This window comes from Hevea brasiliensis, chromosome 10 (genome assembly GCF_030052815.1).
Source record: "Hevea brasiliensis isolate MT/VB/25A 57/8 chromosome 10, ASM3005281v1, whole genome shotgun sequence".
Taxonomy (NCBI): domain Eukaryota; kingdom Viridiplantae; phylum Streptophyta; class Magnoliopsida; order Malpighiales; family Euphorbiaceae; genus Hevea; species Hevea brasiliensis.
In genome coordinates, this window is record NC_079502.1 from 38,281,929 (window position 1) to 38,298,978 (window position 17,050).

Genomic DNA, 17,050 nt, shown 5'->3' on the forward strand with positions numbered 1-17,050 from the left:
CATATGTATCATGTACTAGAATCTCTCTGTTATAAAATCTCGATTCCAACTAGAGTCATGATTTCATGTCAAACTCTTTAGCTTAGAATCAAACTCAAAATTAGATTTTGCTCCCATTTTTTACCAAGTCAACATGGTCAAATTGTCAAAATTTGATAAGTCAAACTTGTATAAATTTTGACCAAGTCCATAATTTTCCATTTCTTCGATAAGCTTAATTCTTAAAGTTTATATTTAAACACTTTAAATATTTACTTGAACACTTTCATTAGTAAATTTAGTTTCAAGTCATGTTATGAACTTTGTAATCTAATTACAAACTAAATTTATTAATTAAATTAATTAATTAAATCATTTAATTAATTAATCAAATTAATCTTGCTATGATCAAGTTGTTCTTATGCATGTGACATACTAGGTTCATTACTAAATGATAATGAGAATAATATTAACTCCTTAACATTATTAGAATCATTCCAAACTTAAAATGAAATTACCTTTTTATTTAAGTTCTCATAAATTATGGTTGACATATAGCATGATATACCATGATTACCCAATTAGTTCTGACTTAATTGTCCAATTTATGAACCTTGATCATACGCATCATGCACTAGAATCTCTTTGTTACAAAATCCCGATTCCAACTAGAGTCATGGTTTTATGTCAAACTCTTTTGCTTAGAATCATATATCCTCTTTTCATTCTAATTCTTGATTAATAAGACTTTTCTATCAAAAACTGTTCTCTAACTTTAAGTCTATCTGTCTTAGCCAGGAACTTGAATTCATCAAGAACAATCAAATGGACATAGGACTTTATCCCTATTTACTTAAGGTAATGGATTCCATCTTGACTAACATCTATCTCCATATATAACTAGTCAGAGTTAATACATACCTATATACCCATATGAAAGCAGTATCAAACTCAAACTACCTATATATAAGATAACTATATTATCTCAGGTCAAGGGACTATATGTACTCTATATGATCTAAATGACTTTGTATTGACAAGAGTAAACTTCATGTACAAGTCATCTTGTGTCACTGGTTCAACCTACTTATCTTATAAGTGCCTATCATATTTGTTATATGGCATGAGACTCACAATTCCATCCCATTAGTATCTCATACTAATCCATAGAAACAAACATAGATGACAATCTTTTCGAATATGTTATATCCAATGAAATTTCTTAGATTGTGAACCAAATTTATAATATTTGTGCTAGAATGTTCTGTCACTCATATTTTTAACAACTTAAGAATAGAATATCTAACAAGATATTAATAAACCTTTTCAATTAAATTCAAATCATTCGAATATAAATGGAAAGAATAATTGCTATTAAATAGGAATTAATATTTATATGATATAATACAATGATATACTCTAGGGCATACTACTATTAAATATTTCAATTCATGTAAGCAAATTCTTCATCTTTCAATGCAATTTATAATTTTTCTGTCAAGCTGTTTTTAATTTCCAATGCCACACTTTAGTTGCAAAAATTTACATTTCAACAATTAGCCAATTAATTTTCAACAATCAATTTAATTTTCTTGCAAATGTTTCTATTCAAGCAATCAACCTTTTAATTTTTCAAAATACTCAATTTACATTTCTTGCACATATTTACATTTTAATCAGCTATCAGTTTAATTTTTTTGTAAAGCGATCAATTTATATTTTTTTTGCACATTTAATTTGCACGTTTAATTTTCCCGAGCAATCAGTTTATTTTTCAATTTAGTGATCAATTTACTTTTTGATACAAATATTTACATTTTTCACAATGATCAACCTTTACTTTTTTTCAAGTGTAAATTTACATTTCAATGCACAAGCAATTCTTTAATTTTTCTAGCGTCCAACTTCTTTATCACAATTTTCAAAACTAAACAATTAAAGATCCTAACGAAGCGCATACTTATAGAGTAAGAGAGCCCAATAGAAAATTTAGCCCTTTATTTTCCACCAATTTTTCTGATTGAAAGTTAAATTGGCATAACCACATTTACAATTGAGATCACACATTCTTAACAAGCTCACAATCTAATTCTCACGTACAGAACAAAAAGTGTTTTTCATATATGTAAATTAAGTAAAATTAATTTCATGAGAAAATAAGAATTCAATATGATAATTATAATTTTTTATTTTATATATATATTAGATAATTCAATACAAGAGTTAATTCCATTCAAACAATTTTAGCATTTAATTGGTTGAGATTGAGGACATCGGGAACCTTCATCCTATACGCACCGTTATGATTAAGGTTAGCCTGTTCTTGTTTTTGAAATAAAATCTGAAGAGATATACGCAGCTAGAGGGGGTATTGATCAATTTCCTTACTGATTATAGAATACAAGGATCATTTTCTTGATACACAATGATCGGTTTTAAGCTTTGAAATGTCAACATTCAACTGAAACGACGATTCACTTACTGAAACGAAGCAGAATTTATTGCTATTCATTGCGTTTGTAATGTCAACTTTGCCACCAAAATCATTGATCTGAACTTGGATTTTGCAGCCTGGCTCTAGATTCGCTCTTTCTATCAAACTTTATGAGAAATCCCTTCTTGTTCCCTCCTCTCTTGATATGTTACCGTCACGACATCAGTCATTCTCCCCGTTAAAATAGACTCAACTGTGCTAAAATTGTCGAGTTACTAGATTTTTTTTTTTTTAACCCATCTTCTCAACCTACTTTTAACAAAGAAATAACTCTCTCAAATCTTAAAATTATACAAAGCAAGAGATCAGAAAGCTAAGAAAAAAAAGTTAATAAATGAGTTCTATGCATTGAAAAACCTAAGATAACGACAAAGGGCTCATGATTTTGCACTAACTACACAAGAAGTTTGATCAAGGCTCATCAACCTGCCAAAAAGAGAATATGTAACCTTCCAATTTATGATATGGAGTTAAATAGACAGAAACGCTGGAGGTACAGAACCAATTTTTCTTTCATAACAGCATGTTTTTAGATTGGACAGGCATTTGCAAAGTGAGATCGATCACCGCATATGTAACACCTTCTGCCAGATATGGGATCACCAGTGGCTGATACAAAAGTCCCACCGCCCCGTGCACCTCTGCTACGGCCACCCCTTCTGCTAGGATTAGATGCCGAGTTGCTAACATTTCTGTAGGGAGCATTTCTTCCATTGGTGCCATTATTCAAGCTATCCTCCCATCTGCATTAAATAAAATCTAGTTATATGAAGGCTTTAACACTACAGGTGGGCTTGTTTTTGTATTCAGATCTGTTTGCTGCATTCCAATTTTAATTTGAATCTAAAAATCCTTATTTTATTTCATTTATTTGTTTTTCTATGAAGAAAATAGCAGATAAAATACACTTAGCTGATTCTAATTGGGCAGCTTTTCTAGAATAATTATGAGAAATATCAAATTAGACTATGGTTTTACATACACAAAGAAGTTGCATCCTTGCGATGGACATGAGTAGAACTTTCTTCCCCTGTTATTTGCTGTATTAGCTGTACGCAAAAAGCATGGTTCTCCACATGTCCCACATGAAACTGAAGATTCCCCTGCATCACAGAGAGCAAGATAATAGCAAAAATCAATTTCAAGAATAACTCTAATTATAACGGCAGCCATCACAGAAAAATTGTAAGGTCATAATTCTTATATTATTCCACCAAAGAGTTTAATTTCAACAATTGTCCTTGAACTTGTACGATTATAATGCAAGATCAAAGGCAGATCCTGCACAAGAGGAGTTTCAGCTAGCCCATTATGAAGTTTTGAATGATTTTCCAATGATATATAATGGGCCAATCATAAGATTCAAGCTGAAATAATTGAAAGCCCAAGTTCAGATATATGCACAAAACCATGTTACATACCAACTTGGGTCGAACTCAACTAAGGGTTTAAAGGACTAGCAAACATGGATGGATGAAGGCAAAAAGCAGTAGGCACAAAGCAGCCCAAGTTAATTAATTTAATTGAGCCGTGTGGGCCTAATACATAGCCTTGTTTGTTGGTGGGCCAATGGACAAAGACTTGTAATCTAGTTCTTTAATTATCTCTTTAAATTATGTTGATGCCGAATTCCCTTAGGGAATTAATGTTAATTAGGACTCTTTAAATTAAGATTAGTTTTACAAGTTTCCTTAATCTTTAGGATTTTGTTCTGGTTGGTTTGACTTAATCAACTTATATAGGAATTATTCTATCATTAGGACTCTTTGTAAAGGGAGAAATATGAATTCTAACCCCTATAAACATGCATTAGCCGAACTCCATAAAGATCAAACTTGAGATTTGAGTTTTTTCCTTTGATAAATTTTCAGATTAAGGTGAGTTAATAGCTTTTTTTAATTTTATGCTAAGGTAGTTAATTGTTTACTTAGATTTTAATCTTAAGTTAACAATTCAGTTTCCTATTTAATTCGTTCTTAATTGCTACTAAATTGGGGTTAAGATTTAGAATGCCTTATAATCAATTAGGTTAAGCCAATTAAGGTGAATTAACAAACCAATCAATTACTTGAGGCATTTGAAGCAGGGGCAAGAATAACAAAGGCTGATTCGGCTATCTTGAGTAAAGATCTTGAGCTGCATCATCTTGGTATCAGAGCTTTGGCTCAAGAATCAAGTAATTACGTATCCCTTCTAATTGTAATTTTTGTTCCTTTTTCAAATTTATGTTGTTCACCTTGTGTTCTTGCATTTTCTTGTTATCTTGTGTGTGTGCGAATTGATCTCCATCAATTCCTTAATTTTTGTGCTGCTTTTCATTAAGTTTCTGTTCTTGTTCTTTTTATTCAATTTATCTATATTAGATAAAAAAAAAATTCGAAAATTCAAAGATCAAGCTTTGCAATCTGCGTAATTCTTTGAAATTCAAGATTGTGCCAATTCTTGTGATTCAATTCAAGATTCATATTGAATCAAGATTCATATATTCTGACTTCTTTGGATTCAAGATTGTTTGTTTCCATTAATTGTGCACATACGTCAGATTATAATTATTGCATGATTTGTGATTGGGCATTGAATCAATTTGCAAATTATCGTCCAATTCTTATTCTGATTGCATCAATACAAACCTGAACCAATTCGCACACAATAAATTCATATCAACTTGAATTGTTTGGTTTGAATTTAATCTAATTAATTTGCATTAATTGGCATTGGTGAGTGTTTCTTTTATTGCATACAGTTTTCTTTTCTTGTTTTTAGCCTGATTTGCATCCCATACATCGAATTAAGTGACCAATTTGTTTTGTTGCTTAATAATTTAAAACTGAAATCTTGCATGCTTAATTCTTTCATCTAAGTGTGCACATATCATTGTGTTCGTTAATTTTTAGGATTTGCAAATATTAAGTTCTTTGCATTTTCTTGTGTGGGTAATTGATTACCAAACGTATAAAACACAAAAGAAAGCTTGAGAGGTAAAAGGCTGAGTGGTGAGTTCAATTGAGGGTAAAAGCCAATTAAGTGAAACACGAGCTTATTACTTGTGAGATTTTCTTTGTTTTATTTGTTCCAAATTAGAAATCATGGATACACAAGAGAGTGAAACGACTGCTCCAGATCTGAAACTGTTCATGAAAGCCATGCATATGCAAATAAAGCAAATAAATATGAAGTTTGATGCTATTAATGAAAGGTTAGAGACATAACAAGTACAAATTTCAAATTTGCAAAGTAGGGCGCATAGAGGCACGTCCAATTCCAATTGACTAGCCACTCAAACCTTGGAAGATAGCTCAAGTGATGAAGAGGAGGATGTAAATGATAATGTTACCGTTGCTCTAAATGATGAGCGCAAGTCCAAGTTTGATAAAGACAAAAATCTTGGCAGTATTAAGATGAAGATTCCCGCATTCTATGGGAAAAACGATCCTGATGCATATATGGAGTGGGAGAGGAAGGTGGAACTTATCTTTGAGTGTCATAATTATTCTGAAGAAAAGAAGGTGAAACTAGTTGCTGTGGAGTTTTGTGACTATGCCTTGGTTAGGTGGGATCAACTAATCACCACTAGAAGAAGAGTTGGACAAAGACCCATTAGAACATGGGAAAAGATGAAGAAAGTGATGAGAAAGCATTTTGTACCCTCACATTATTTCCGTGATTTACATGTTAAATTGCAAGATCTAACGCAAGGGAGCAAAAGCTTGGAGGAATATTTCAAAGAGATGGAAATCGCGATGATATAAGCCAATGTAGAGGAAGATAGGGAGGCTACAATGGCGTGGTTTCCAACTGGAATGAATAGAGATATAGCTAACATTGTGGAGCTGCATCATTATATCAAGGTGGAAAACCAACTCAAAAGGAAGGAGAAAACCACTACATATTCAGTCAATCAATCATGGAGATCGAATCAACCTTTCAACAAATCAAAGGTTGAATCAACGAATAACAAAGGCTACCCCAACTCAAAAGGATGATAAAACTAAAACCCAAAGGAGTAACAATGAAAAAAACAAAGATGTTTCTACCAAAGATAGAAATATCAAATGTTTCAAGTGTTTGGGATTTGGGCATATTGCTTCTCAATGTCCAAACAAAAGGACTATGGTTATGATTGATGGTGAAGTGCTAACTAAGAGTGAAAGGGAAAGTAGTGATGAGATGCCCTCTCTCAAAGATTGTAGTGATGTTGAAACACTTGCTAATGTTGAGTTGCATGTATCTCGCAGGGTTTTGAATTCACAGGTTAAAGATGATGATGATGGTGTGCGAGCTCAAAGAGAATATCTTTCATACTCGTGCAATTGTTGATGGAAAGGGTTGTGGTTTGATAATTGGAGGTAGCTGTGTGAACGTGGCAAGTAACTTGCTTGTTGATAAACAGAAATTACCAACCATGAAGTATCCACATCCATACAGATTGCAATGGCTGAACAATGGAAGTGAATTGAAGGTGACAAGGCAGGTTAGATTGATGTTTAGCATTGGGCGATATAGTGATGAAGTAATATGTGATGCTATTTCCACGCATGCAAGCCATATACTATTTGGTAGGCCATGGCAATTTGATAGAAAGGCACATCATGATGAATACCTGAATAGGTATACTTTTGAGAAAGATGGGAGAAAGCACATACCAATTCCCTTGACACCAAAGCAAGTGATGGAGGACCAGTTGCGAGTCAAACAATCCTATGATGAGCTAGAGAAGTGTGAGGCCGAAAAGAAAAAAAAATCAAGAGTGAAAATTCGAGTGGCAAGAAAAAGAGTGAAAGAGAGGGGAAAGACGAAAATCAAAAGAGAGAGAATGGAGCCAGTGAATTCGGCCCTATTGAAAATAGAGAGAAGAAGGGGAGTTTTTACGCAAAAGAAAAAGATTTAATGAGGGCTTATAATTGTAGAAAGGCATTGATTGTAATTAGGTTCAAAGAAAATCTTCTTACTGCTAATGACTTACCCAAACATTTGCCTACAAGTGTTGTTTCTTTGATGCAAGATTATCAGGACATATTTCCTGATGATTTGCCACCAGGCTTGCCACCAATTAGAGGTATTGAGCACCAAATTGATCTTGTTCCTGGAGCTGCAATTCCCAATAGATCAGCTTATAGAAGCAATCCAGAGGAAACAAAGGAATTAGAAAGGCAAATAGATGAGATATTAGCAAAAGGGCACATAAGGGAGAGCTTGAGCCCATGCGCTATACCAATTCTTTTGGTACCTAAAAAGGATGGTTTTTGGAGGATGTGTTGATTGTAGAGTTGTCAACAAGATTACGGTAAAGTACCGACACCCCATTCCCAGACTTGATGACATGCTTGATGAATTAAATGGTGCTTGCATATTCACTAAAATTGACCTTAAAAGTGGATACAATTAAATTTGAATTAAGATAGGTGATGAGTGGAAAACTGCATTTAAAACTAAATTCGGATTATATGAATGGATGGTAATGCCTTTTGGCCTAACTAATGCACCTAGCACATTCATGAGGCTAATGAATCATGTCCTGCGCAATTTCATTGGAAAATTTATTGTAGTGTACTTTGATGATATATTGATTTATAGCAAAAAAATGGATGAGCATATTGAGCATTTAAAGACTGTACTTGATGCATTGAGAGAGAGGCGAAATTGTTTGCTAACATTGATATGTGCACTTTTTGCATGGATGAAGTAATCTTTCTTGGTTATAAGGTTAGTTCTAGAGGAATAAGAGTTGATGAGGAAAAGATAAAAGCAATTAAAGAATGGCCTGTTCCTAAGAATGTAAGGGAGGTAAGAAACTTTCATGGTCTAGCAAGCTTTTACAGAAGATTTGTTAGAGATTTTAGTACTATTGTCGCACCCTTAACTGAAATAATGAAGAAAGATGTAAGTTTTAAATGGGGTAAAGAACAAGAAAATTCATTTAATGCACTTAAAGAAAAACTTTGTTTTGCACCTTTGTTGCTGTTGCCTGATTTTAATAAAACTTTTGAGATTGAATGTGATGCTTCTGGGAAAGGTATTGGCGTTTTTTTGGTATAGGATAAGAGACTAGTTGCATATTTTATTGAGAAATTGCGTGGGGCACAACTAAATTACTCGACCTATAACAAAGAATTATATGCCTTGGTGCGTGCTTTGGAAACATGGCAACACTACTTGCTGCTCAAAGAGTTTGTCATCCATACTGATCATGATTCATTGAGACATCTCAAGAGTCAAAGTAGGCTGAATAGAAGGCATGCTAAATGGGTTGAATTTATTGAATCATTCCCCTATGTGATTCAATACAAGAAAGGTAAGGAAAACATGGTTGCTGATGCACTATCTCAAAGGCAAGCTAAATCGAAAGCACAACCACATGGATTATACACGCCACTTCCTGTCCCAACACATCTCTGGGTTGATTTGAGTGTGGACTTTGTATTAGGGCTGCATAGGACAAAAAAGGGTTGTGATGCTATATTTGTAGTAGTAGATAGATTTTCTAAGATGGCACACTTTATTGCATGCCATAAGACCGATGATACTACTAATATTGCCAATTTGTTCTTTGATCATGTGGTTAAATTGCATGGCATACCTAAAACTATTGTTAGTGATAGGGATGTCAAATTTTTAAGTCACTTTTGGCATGTTTTATGGGCTAAATTGGGTACTAAGCTGCTTTTCTCTACAACTTGTCACCCTCAAACGGATGGGCAAATTGAAGTGGTAAACCAAACTTTAGGAGCCTTATTAAGGACAATGGTGAAGAGTAACATTCAATCATGGGAGGAATGCTTGCCATTTGTTGAATTTGCATATAACTGTACTGTGCATTCTTCTCACGGGTTTTCACCTTTTGAAATTGTCTATGGTTTTAATCTACTAACGCCTTTGGATTTGTTGCATTTATCATTGCATGAGATTACTAATTTAGATGGGCAGAAAAAGACTGATCTAGTGAAGGAAATTCATGAGAAAGCACGAGTATAGATTGAAAGAAAGAATGGAAGGATTGCGCAATATAGAAACCAAGGGAGGCACCAAATTCAATTTGAACCTGGTGATTGGATTTGGTTACACTTGCACAAAAAAAAGGTTTCCATCCAAAAGAAAGTTAAAGCTGGATGCTAGAGGAGATGGTCCATTCAAAGTGTTGGAAAAGATTAATGACAATGCTTACAAAATCGATTTGCCAGATGATTATAATGTTAGTGCAACATTTAATGTTTCTTATTTGTCCCCTTTTGATGATGCAGATTTACATTCCAAGGCAAATGCTTTTGAGGAGAGGGGGAATGATGCATGATCAAAGGCAGATCTAATGGACCATGACAAGAGGACGTTCAGCCAGCCCATTATGAAGTTTTGAATGATTTCCCAATGATAAATAATGGGCCAATCACAAGATCCAAGCTGAAACAATTGAAAGCCCAAGTTCAGATGTAGGCACAAAACCATGTTACATGTCAACTTGGGTCGAACTCAACTAAGGGCTTAAAGGACCAGCAAATATGGATGGATGAAGGCACAAAGCAGCCCAAGTTAATTAATTTAATTCAGTCGTGTGACTCTAATACATAGGCTGCTTTGTTGGTGGGCTAATGGACAAAGACTTGTAATCTAGTTAGGATTATTTTTTTTTTAATTATCTCTTTAAATTATGTTGATGCTGAATTCCCTTAGGGAATTAATGTTAATTAGGACTCTTTAAGTTAGGTAGTGAGTGTTTATAAGTTTAATTCCTAATAATCCTAATTATGTTTATAAGTTTAATTCTAACGCTACTATTGATGATCTCGATGTTCCCATTACTATACTTAGCATTTCAAATTATTTCCCATAACTCATTGTCTCTTTTCTATAGAGCCTTTTGTCTTCTCTGTTTCTATCCCATAATATTGGAAGAAAGTATGTCTTGAATCAAATGGAAGACAACTATGATAGAGGAAATAAGAGCTTTGTTAAAAAATGAGACATGGGATCTTGCTTCTTTTACGTTGGGAAAGAGACCAGTGGGACACAAGTGGGTGTTCATAGTAAAACATAAGGCAGATGGTTCCATTAAAGGATACAAGGCCAAGTTAATGGCCAAATATTTCACTCAAACATATAGGCTGAATAATTAGGAGACTTTTGCCCCTATCGTAAGGATTAATACTATCAAAATCTTATTGTTATGTGCAACAAATGTTGAATGGGATTTACAACAATTCGATGTAAAAAATGCTTTCCTGCAAGAAGACTTAGAAAAGGAGATGTACATGGAAATTCCCTCAAGGTTTGATGATGATAGAACCAAAGGGAAAGTTTACAAGCTAAAGAAGGCTTTGTATAATCTAAACAAGTCACCCAGAGAATGGGTTTACAGATTCAATAAGGCCATGATCGTCTTTGGATACCATCAAAGTAATGTGGATCATACTCTAGTTATGAAATACTGAAGAGGCATTATTTATGCATTGCAAATTCAGTAACGGCCGAACTGGTGATAGGGAATGAGTTAGTTTGGATGGAGTGGTATTGCCCCTGTTATGGAAAGTCAATCACTATGTTATGGAAAGTCGATCACTATATTATTTCTCTGTATATTTTGTATTCTGTATTCCTATTTAGGATTTCTTATTTAGGATTTCTTCCTAATTAGTAGAACACAATTATAGGAATCAATTGTATATATATATACCCATGTACAGATTAATTGAAATCAATGAGAATCATCTCTTTCTACATGGTATCAGAGCAGGTCATCAATCTAGGGTGACTATTTGTTCTCACTACCCAGCTCAAGAGAGACCTTAGTCGCCGACCGGCCGTTTCAACCCCGATCAATATCACCGGCGTCGTCTCAACCCCCTCATTCCACCACTGTGTGCTGTTGCCTGATCCAGTATAACCATTAAAGGACTTCTGAGGTTTGGCTCTCAGATCCTATTTTGGTATTTGCTTGATTTGTGATTTTGGGTTATTTTGCTGCTATAAGCACTTTGGATTAGCGTTTCGGTTAGTTTTCTTTGTCTCAACAAATGGCAGACAATAAGAATGTTATTTCTGATGTGATTCCGGTGATGACTAAGATAACGGAACACAAACATAATGGTTCGAATTACTTGGAGCGGAGTAAGACTGTTAGGGTCTATTTGCGTAGCATTGATAAGGATGATCACCTTACTAAAGATCCGCCCACTGATGATACACGACAAACTTAGCTAAGGGAGGATGCTCGGTTGTTTTTGCAGCTTCGGAACTCGATTCATAGTGAGGTAATTAGTTTAATTAATCACTGTGAATTTGTTAAGGAATTGATGGATTACTTAGATTTTCTGTATTCTGGTAAAGGGAATATCTCCCGTATTTATGATGTTTGTAAGGCATTCTACCGTGCTGAGAAAGAGGATAAGTCTCTCACGGCTTATTTTATGGATTTTAAACGGGTATATGAGGAACTTAATGTATTGTTGCCTAGTCCTGATGTGAAAGTTCAGCAGGCCTAACGGGAGCAACTGGCTGTTATGAGTTTTCTTGCAGGCCTTCCTTCAGAGTATGAGACTACTAAATCTCAGATCCTCTCCAGTTCTGAGATTTCCTCTTTGCATGAAACGTTCACACGGGTCCTTCGTACAGAGAGTACTCAATCTTCACAGCCTGCCAGTAGTGCTCTTATTAGCCGTAATCCAAATGGACAACAGGGTAATAGAAGAGGAAGTAGAGGAGGAATTACACCAGCAATGTAATCAGCGTAATGGAGAGGCTAGTTCTAATCAGGACTCAAGAGGAGTCATTTGTTATTATTGCCATGAGCCTGGCCATACAAAATATAATTGTCCGCAACTTCAGAGAAAAAATCAGCGATCACAGATGGCAAATATGGCAGCAGAAAATTCTACAGTATCTTCCTTTGAGAAAACTATTTTGGTATCTGCAGAGGATTTTGCATAATTTTCCCAGTATCAGGCATCTCTAAAGCCTACCAGTTCCCCTGTCACTGCGATCGCTGAGTCAGGTAAATCCACTACATGCCTTATGTCTTCTTCATCCAAATGGGTTATTGATTCTGGTGCGACAGATCACATGACAGGTAATTCTAGTCTTCTATCTGCTTTTCAGTCTAATCTCACTTCCTCTACTGTTACTTTAGCTAATGGTTCTACTTCTTGTGTCATAGGTTCTGGAACTGCGAACCCGACTTCGTCAATTTCTTTGTTTTCTGTTTTATGTCTACCAAAATTCTCTTTTAATCTACTTTCTGTTAGTAAACTTACTCGTACCTTAAATTGTTCTGTTTCCTTCTTTCCTGACCAGTGTTTGTTTCAGGATCTTACGACGAAGCAGATTATTGGTAGAGGACGCGAGTCAGGTGGTCTCTACATTCTGGAAAATCATGTACCGCGGTCGCTTGTTTGCTCTAGTACCTTAACACCTCTTGAAGCTCATTGTAGATTGGGTCATCTTTCTTTGTCTACCATGAAGAAGCTGTGTCCTCAATTTCAGTCTTTATCAGTACTAGAATGTGAGTCGTGTCAGTTTGCAAAACATCATCGTTTGCCTTCTGTGTCTAGAGTCAATAAACGGGCTTCATCTCCTTTTGAGTTAGTTCATTCTGATGTTTGGGGTCCTTGTTCTGTTACATCTAAAACTGGATTTCGTTATTTTGTTACTTTTGTTGATGATTACTCTCGTGTTACCTGGTTATATTTAATGAAGAATCGTTCTGAGTTGTTTTCTATCTTTTGTGCTTTTTGTAATGAAATCAAAACTCAATTTAATATTTCTGTGCGCATATTAAGAAGTGACAATGTCAAAGAATACTTTTCAGCACAATTTCAGCCTTATATGACACAAAATGGCATTCTTCATCAGTCTTCCTGTGTGGATATCCCATCCCAAAATGGCGTGGCCGAAAGAAAAAATCGTCATCTTCTTGAGGTAACTCGTGCTCTTCTTTTTCAGATGAAAGTACCTAAACACTTTTGGGCGGATGCAGTTTCTACGACATATTTTTTGATCAATCGTATGCCGTCTTCTGTCCTTAATGGGGATATTCCTTATACTACTTTGTTTCCTACAAAATCTTTGTTCCCTATTGAACCCCGTATTTTTTGTTGTACCTGTTTTGTGCGTGATGTTCGTCCACAGATTACTAAATTGGATCCAAAATCTCTCAAATGTGTCTTCCTTGGGTACTCCCGACTCCAAAAAGGGTACCGTTGTTTCTCTCCTACTCTTAATCGTTATCTTGTTTATGCAGATGTCACATTTTTTGAGTCCACTCCATTTTTTCCTCCATCATCTGTGTATGAGAGTCAGGGGGAGGAGGATGATCTCTTAATATATACTATCCAACCAATGTCTAGTCCTCTCCCATAGCCTGTTCCTTCTGTCTCTAGACCTACTCGACCTCCCGTTGTTCATGTTTATTCCAGGAGATTGGAGATTCCTGACTCAGATCCTCCACCAGCTACTTCGTTGGGAGATCCTGTACCTCATACTGATCATGATTCTGATCTAGACTTACCCATTGCTCTTCGTAAAGGTAAACGTTCATGTACTTACCCTATCTCTTCTTTTGTTTCTTATAATCAATTGTCTTCTTGTTCTCGGTGTTTTGTTACTTCTTTAGACTCTGTTCCTATCCTTAATACTGTTGATGAGGCACTATCTCATCTTGGCTGGTGTGATGCTATGAAAGAGGAAATGGAGGCTTTAGATGCTAATGGTACATGGGAACTATTGCCTTTGCCCACTGGTAAGAAAGCTATTTGTTGCAAATGGGTATATACAGTAAAGGTAAATCCTGATGGTTCTGTGGCTAGGTTAAAAGCACGCCTTGTAGCAAAAAGATATGCTCAGACATATGGGGTTGATTACTCTGATCCTTTTTCTCCTGTAGCTAAACTTACTTCTATTCGCTTTTTTATCTCTTTAGCAGCTACATATGATTGGCCCCTGCATCAATTGGATATCAAGAATGCTTTCCTTCATGGTGATCTTCAAGAGGAGGTGTATATGGAGCAACCACCTGGGTTTGTTGCTCAGGGGGAGTTGGGTAAGGTTTGTAGGCTTCGAAAGTCTCTTTATGGCTTGAAACAAAGTCCTAGGGCATGGTTTGGGAGATTCAGTGAAGTAGTACAGGAATTTGGTATGCAAAAGAGTAAGTGTGATCACTCAGTATTTTATAGGCAATCTGAGGCTGGTCTAATTCTCTTAGTAGTCTATGTGGATGACATTGTCATCACTGGGAGTGACTCTGCAGGTATTTCATCTTTTAAAACCTTCCTCCAAACTCAGTTTCAGACCAAAGACTTGGGATTGTTAAAGTATTTCTTGGGTATCGAAGTTATGAGAAGTAAGAAGGGTATTTTCTTGTCTCAAAAAAAATGTCCTCGATCTATTGACAGAGATAGGAAAATTAGGTGCTAAGCCTTGTAGCGCACCAATGACTCCAACTTTACAATTGTTAGCAGGGGATAGTGAGTTGTTTGAAGATCCAGAGAGATACAGGAGATTGATAGGAAAATTGAACTACCTTACAGTCACTCGTCCTGACATTGCTTATGCCGTTAGTGTGGTAAGTCAATTTATGTCTTCCCCAACTGTTGCTCATTGGGAAGCCTTGGAACAAATCTTGTGTTATCTGAAGGGCGCTCCAGGAAGAGGTTTGCTATATGGTAATCATGGGCATTTGAATGTTGAATGTTTTTCAGATGCCGACTGGGCTGGATCTAAGGTTGATAGGAGGTCAACTACTGGATATTATGTTTTTATTGGAGGAAATTTGGTGTCTTGGAGAAGCAAGAAGCAGAGTGTAGTTTCTTGATCTAGTGCTGAATCCGAATACAGAGCCATGGCACAATCAGTATGTGAGGTAATGTGGATACTTCAATTACTAGATGAGACAGGTTTTAAGACCTCCCTGCCCGCGAAAATGTGGTGTGATAATCAAGCTGCTCTTCATATTGCTTCTAATCCGGTGTTTCATGAGCGGACCAAACATATTGAGATTGATTGTCACTTTATTCGTGAAAAGATTCAACAACAGATCATCTCAACAGGACACATCAAAACTGGAGAGCAGTTAGGAGATATTTTCACAAAAGCTCTGAATAGAGCTAGAATTGACTACATTTGTAACAAGTTGGGCATGATTAACATCTATGCTCCAACTTGAGGGGGAGTGTTATGGAAAGTCAATCACTATGTTATGGAAAGTCAATCACTATATTATTTCTCTGTATATTTTGTATTTTGTATTCCTATTTAGGATTTCTTATTTAGGATTTCTTCCTAATTAGTAGAACACAATTATAGGAATCAATTGTATATATATATATACCCATGTACAGATTAATTGAAATCAATGAGAATCATCTCTTTCTACAGCCCCAAAGTAATCACTTTAAATATCTCTGTTCAATCTTTCAAGTAAATAGGGGATGTGAAGAAGATGTTAGTCATAGGATTAAAGTCGGATAGTTGAAGCGAAGACGTGCCACGGGAGTTTTATGTGATCGCAAGATTCCCAATAAGTTGAAAGGAAAACTTTACCGTACAACCATACGACCGGCCATGTTGTATGGTAGTGAGTGTTGGGCAACGAATGAGTTGTATATGTCTAAGATGAGAGTTGCAAAAATGAGAATGTTAAGGTGGATGAGTGGCCATACTAGACTAGATAAAGTTCGTAATGAGAGTATTAAAGAAAAAATAAGAGTGGTGCCAATTGAGGATAAATTGAGAGAAGAGAGATTGAGGTAGTTTGGTCATGTGAAGTATAGACATACGGAGGCTCCGGTTAAACAAGTAGAGCACATTATATTAGAGGATAGAAAGAAAAAAAGGGGTAGACCTAAACTGACTTAGAGGAGAGTAGTACAACATGACCTAGAAGTATTACACATTTCTAAAGATTTGACCCAAAATCGTTTAGAGTGGAGAAAGAGAATCTATATAGCCGACCCCAATAATTTTTGGAATAAAGGCTTAGTTGAATTGAGTTGAGTTGAGTTATGACAAGAGATGATAAGGAGGAGATTGCCCATCTGAAAGAACTCTTGGCCCAGGAGTTTGAGATTAAAGACTTGGGTAGATTAAGTATTTCCTTGGGATAAAGGGTGCCAGAATAGACAAAGAATCTTAATTTCTCAAATAAAGTATATTTTAGACCTCCTTGAAGAATTACAGAATCTCCTATTAAAACTAATCATAAACTGCAAGCAAGAGTTAGGAAATCAATCAACTTAAGAAGTGTTATAGGAAGTCAATCCTATAATTATGTAAATGCTATTATTTCTTAATAAGTTAGCTTAGATATTGGGATATCTTCCTAATTAGAATACTTAATTATAGGATCCTTCATATATAAATACCTTATATCTTATTCAATATAATACATGAAAATATTTACCACATGCTATCAGAGCCATGTAGGAAAAGGAATTTTTTTTTTTTTTTTTTTTTTTGTGTTTTAGAGAACCAGACCTACTCAATATTTAGAGCCACTACTGTGGTGTTAGGTCACCATCTCAAGGTGACATTTGGATCTTACTGCCCACCCAAGAAGGACGGCTATCTGCTGGCGACCTCACCCAGAAAGTCTAG

The 17,050-nt window shown here is 35.4% G+C and overlaps 1 protein-coding gene across 6 annotated transcripts in view; it reads right to left on the bottom strand.

Annotated features, from left to right (window-relative positions):
* Nucleotides 1-2,800: 2,800 nt before the first annotated feature.
* Nucleotides 2,801-17,050, bottom strand: part of LOC110636028 (DNA topoisomerase 3-alpha) — a 122,509-nt gene continuing 108,259 nt past the window's right edge. For 5 of the 6 annotated variants that reach the window (XM_021785545.2, XM_021785542.2, XM_021785544.2 and 2 more), the window contains 2 exons: nt 3,456-3,576; nt 2,801-3,216 (listed from right to left, as the gene is read on the bottom strand). In XM_021785545.2, the coding sequence (XP_021641237.1) occupies nt 3,003-3,216; nt 3,456-3,576 (335 nt within the window). In that variant the 3' untranslated portion in view covers nt 2,801-3,002. Of the gene's footprint in view, nt 3,217-3,455; nt 3,577-17,050 lie in introns of those variants that run through there. The other variant, XR_002491269.2, reaches the window with a different exon arrangement.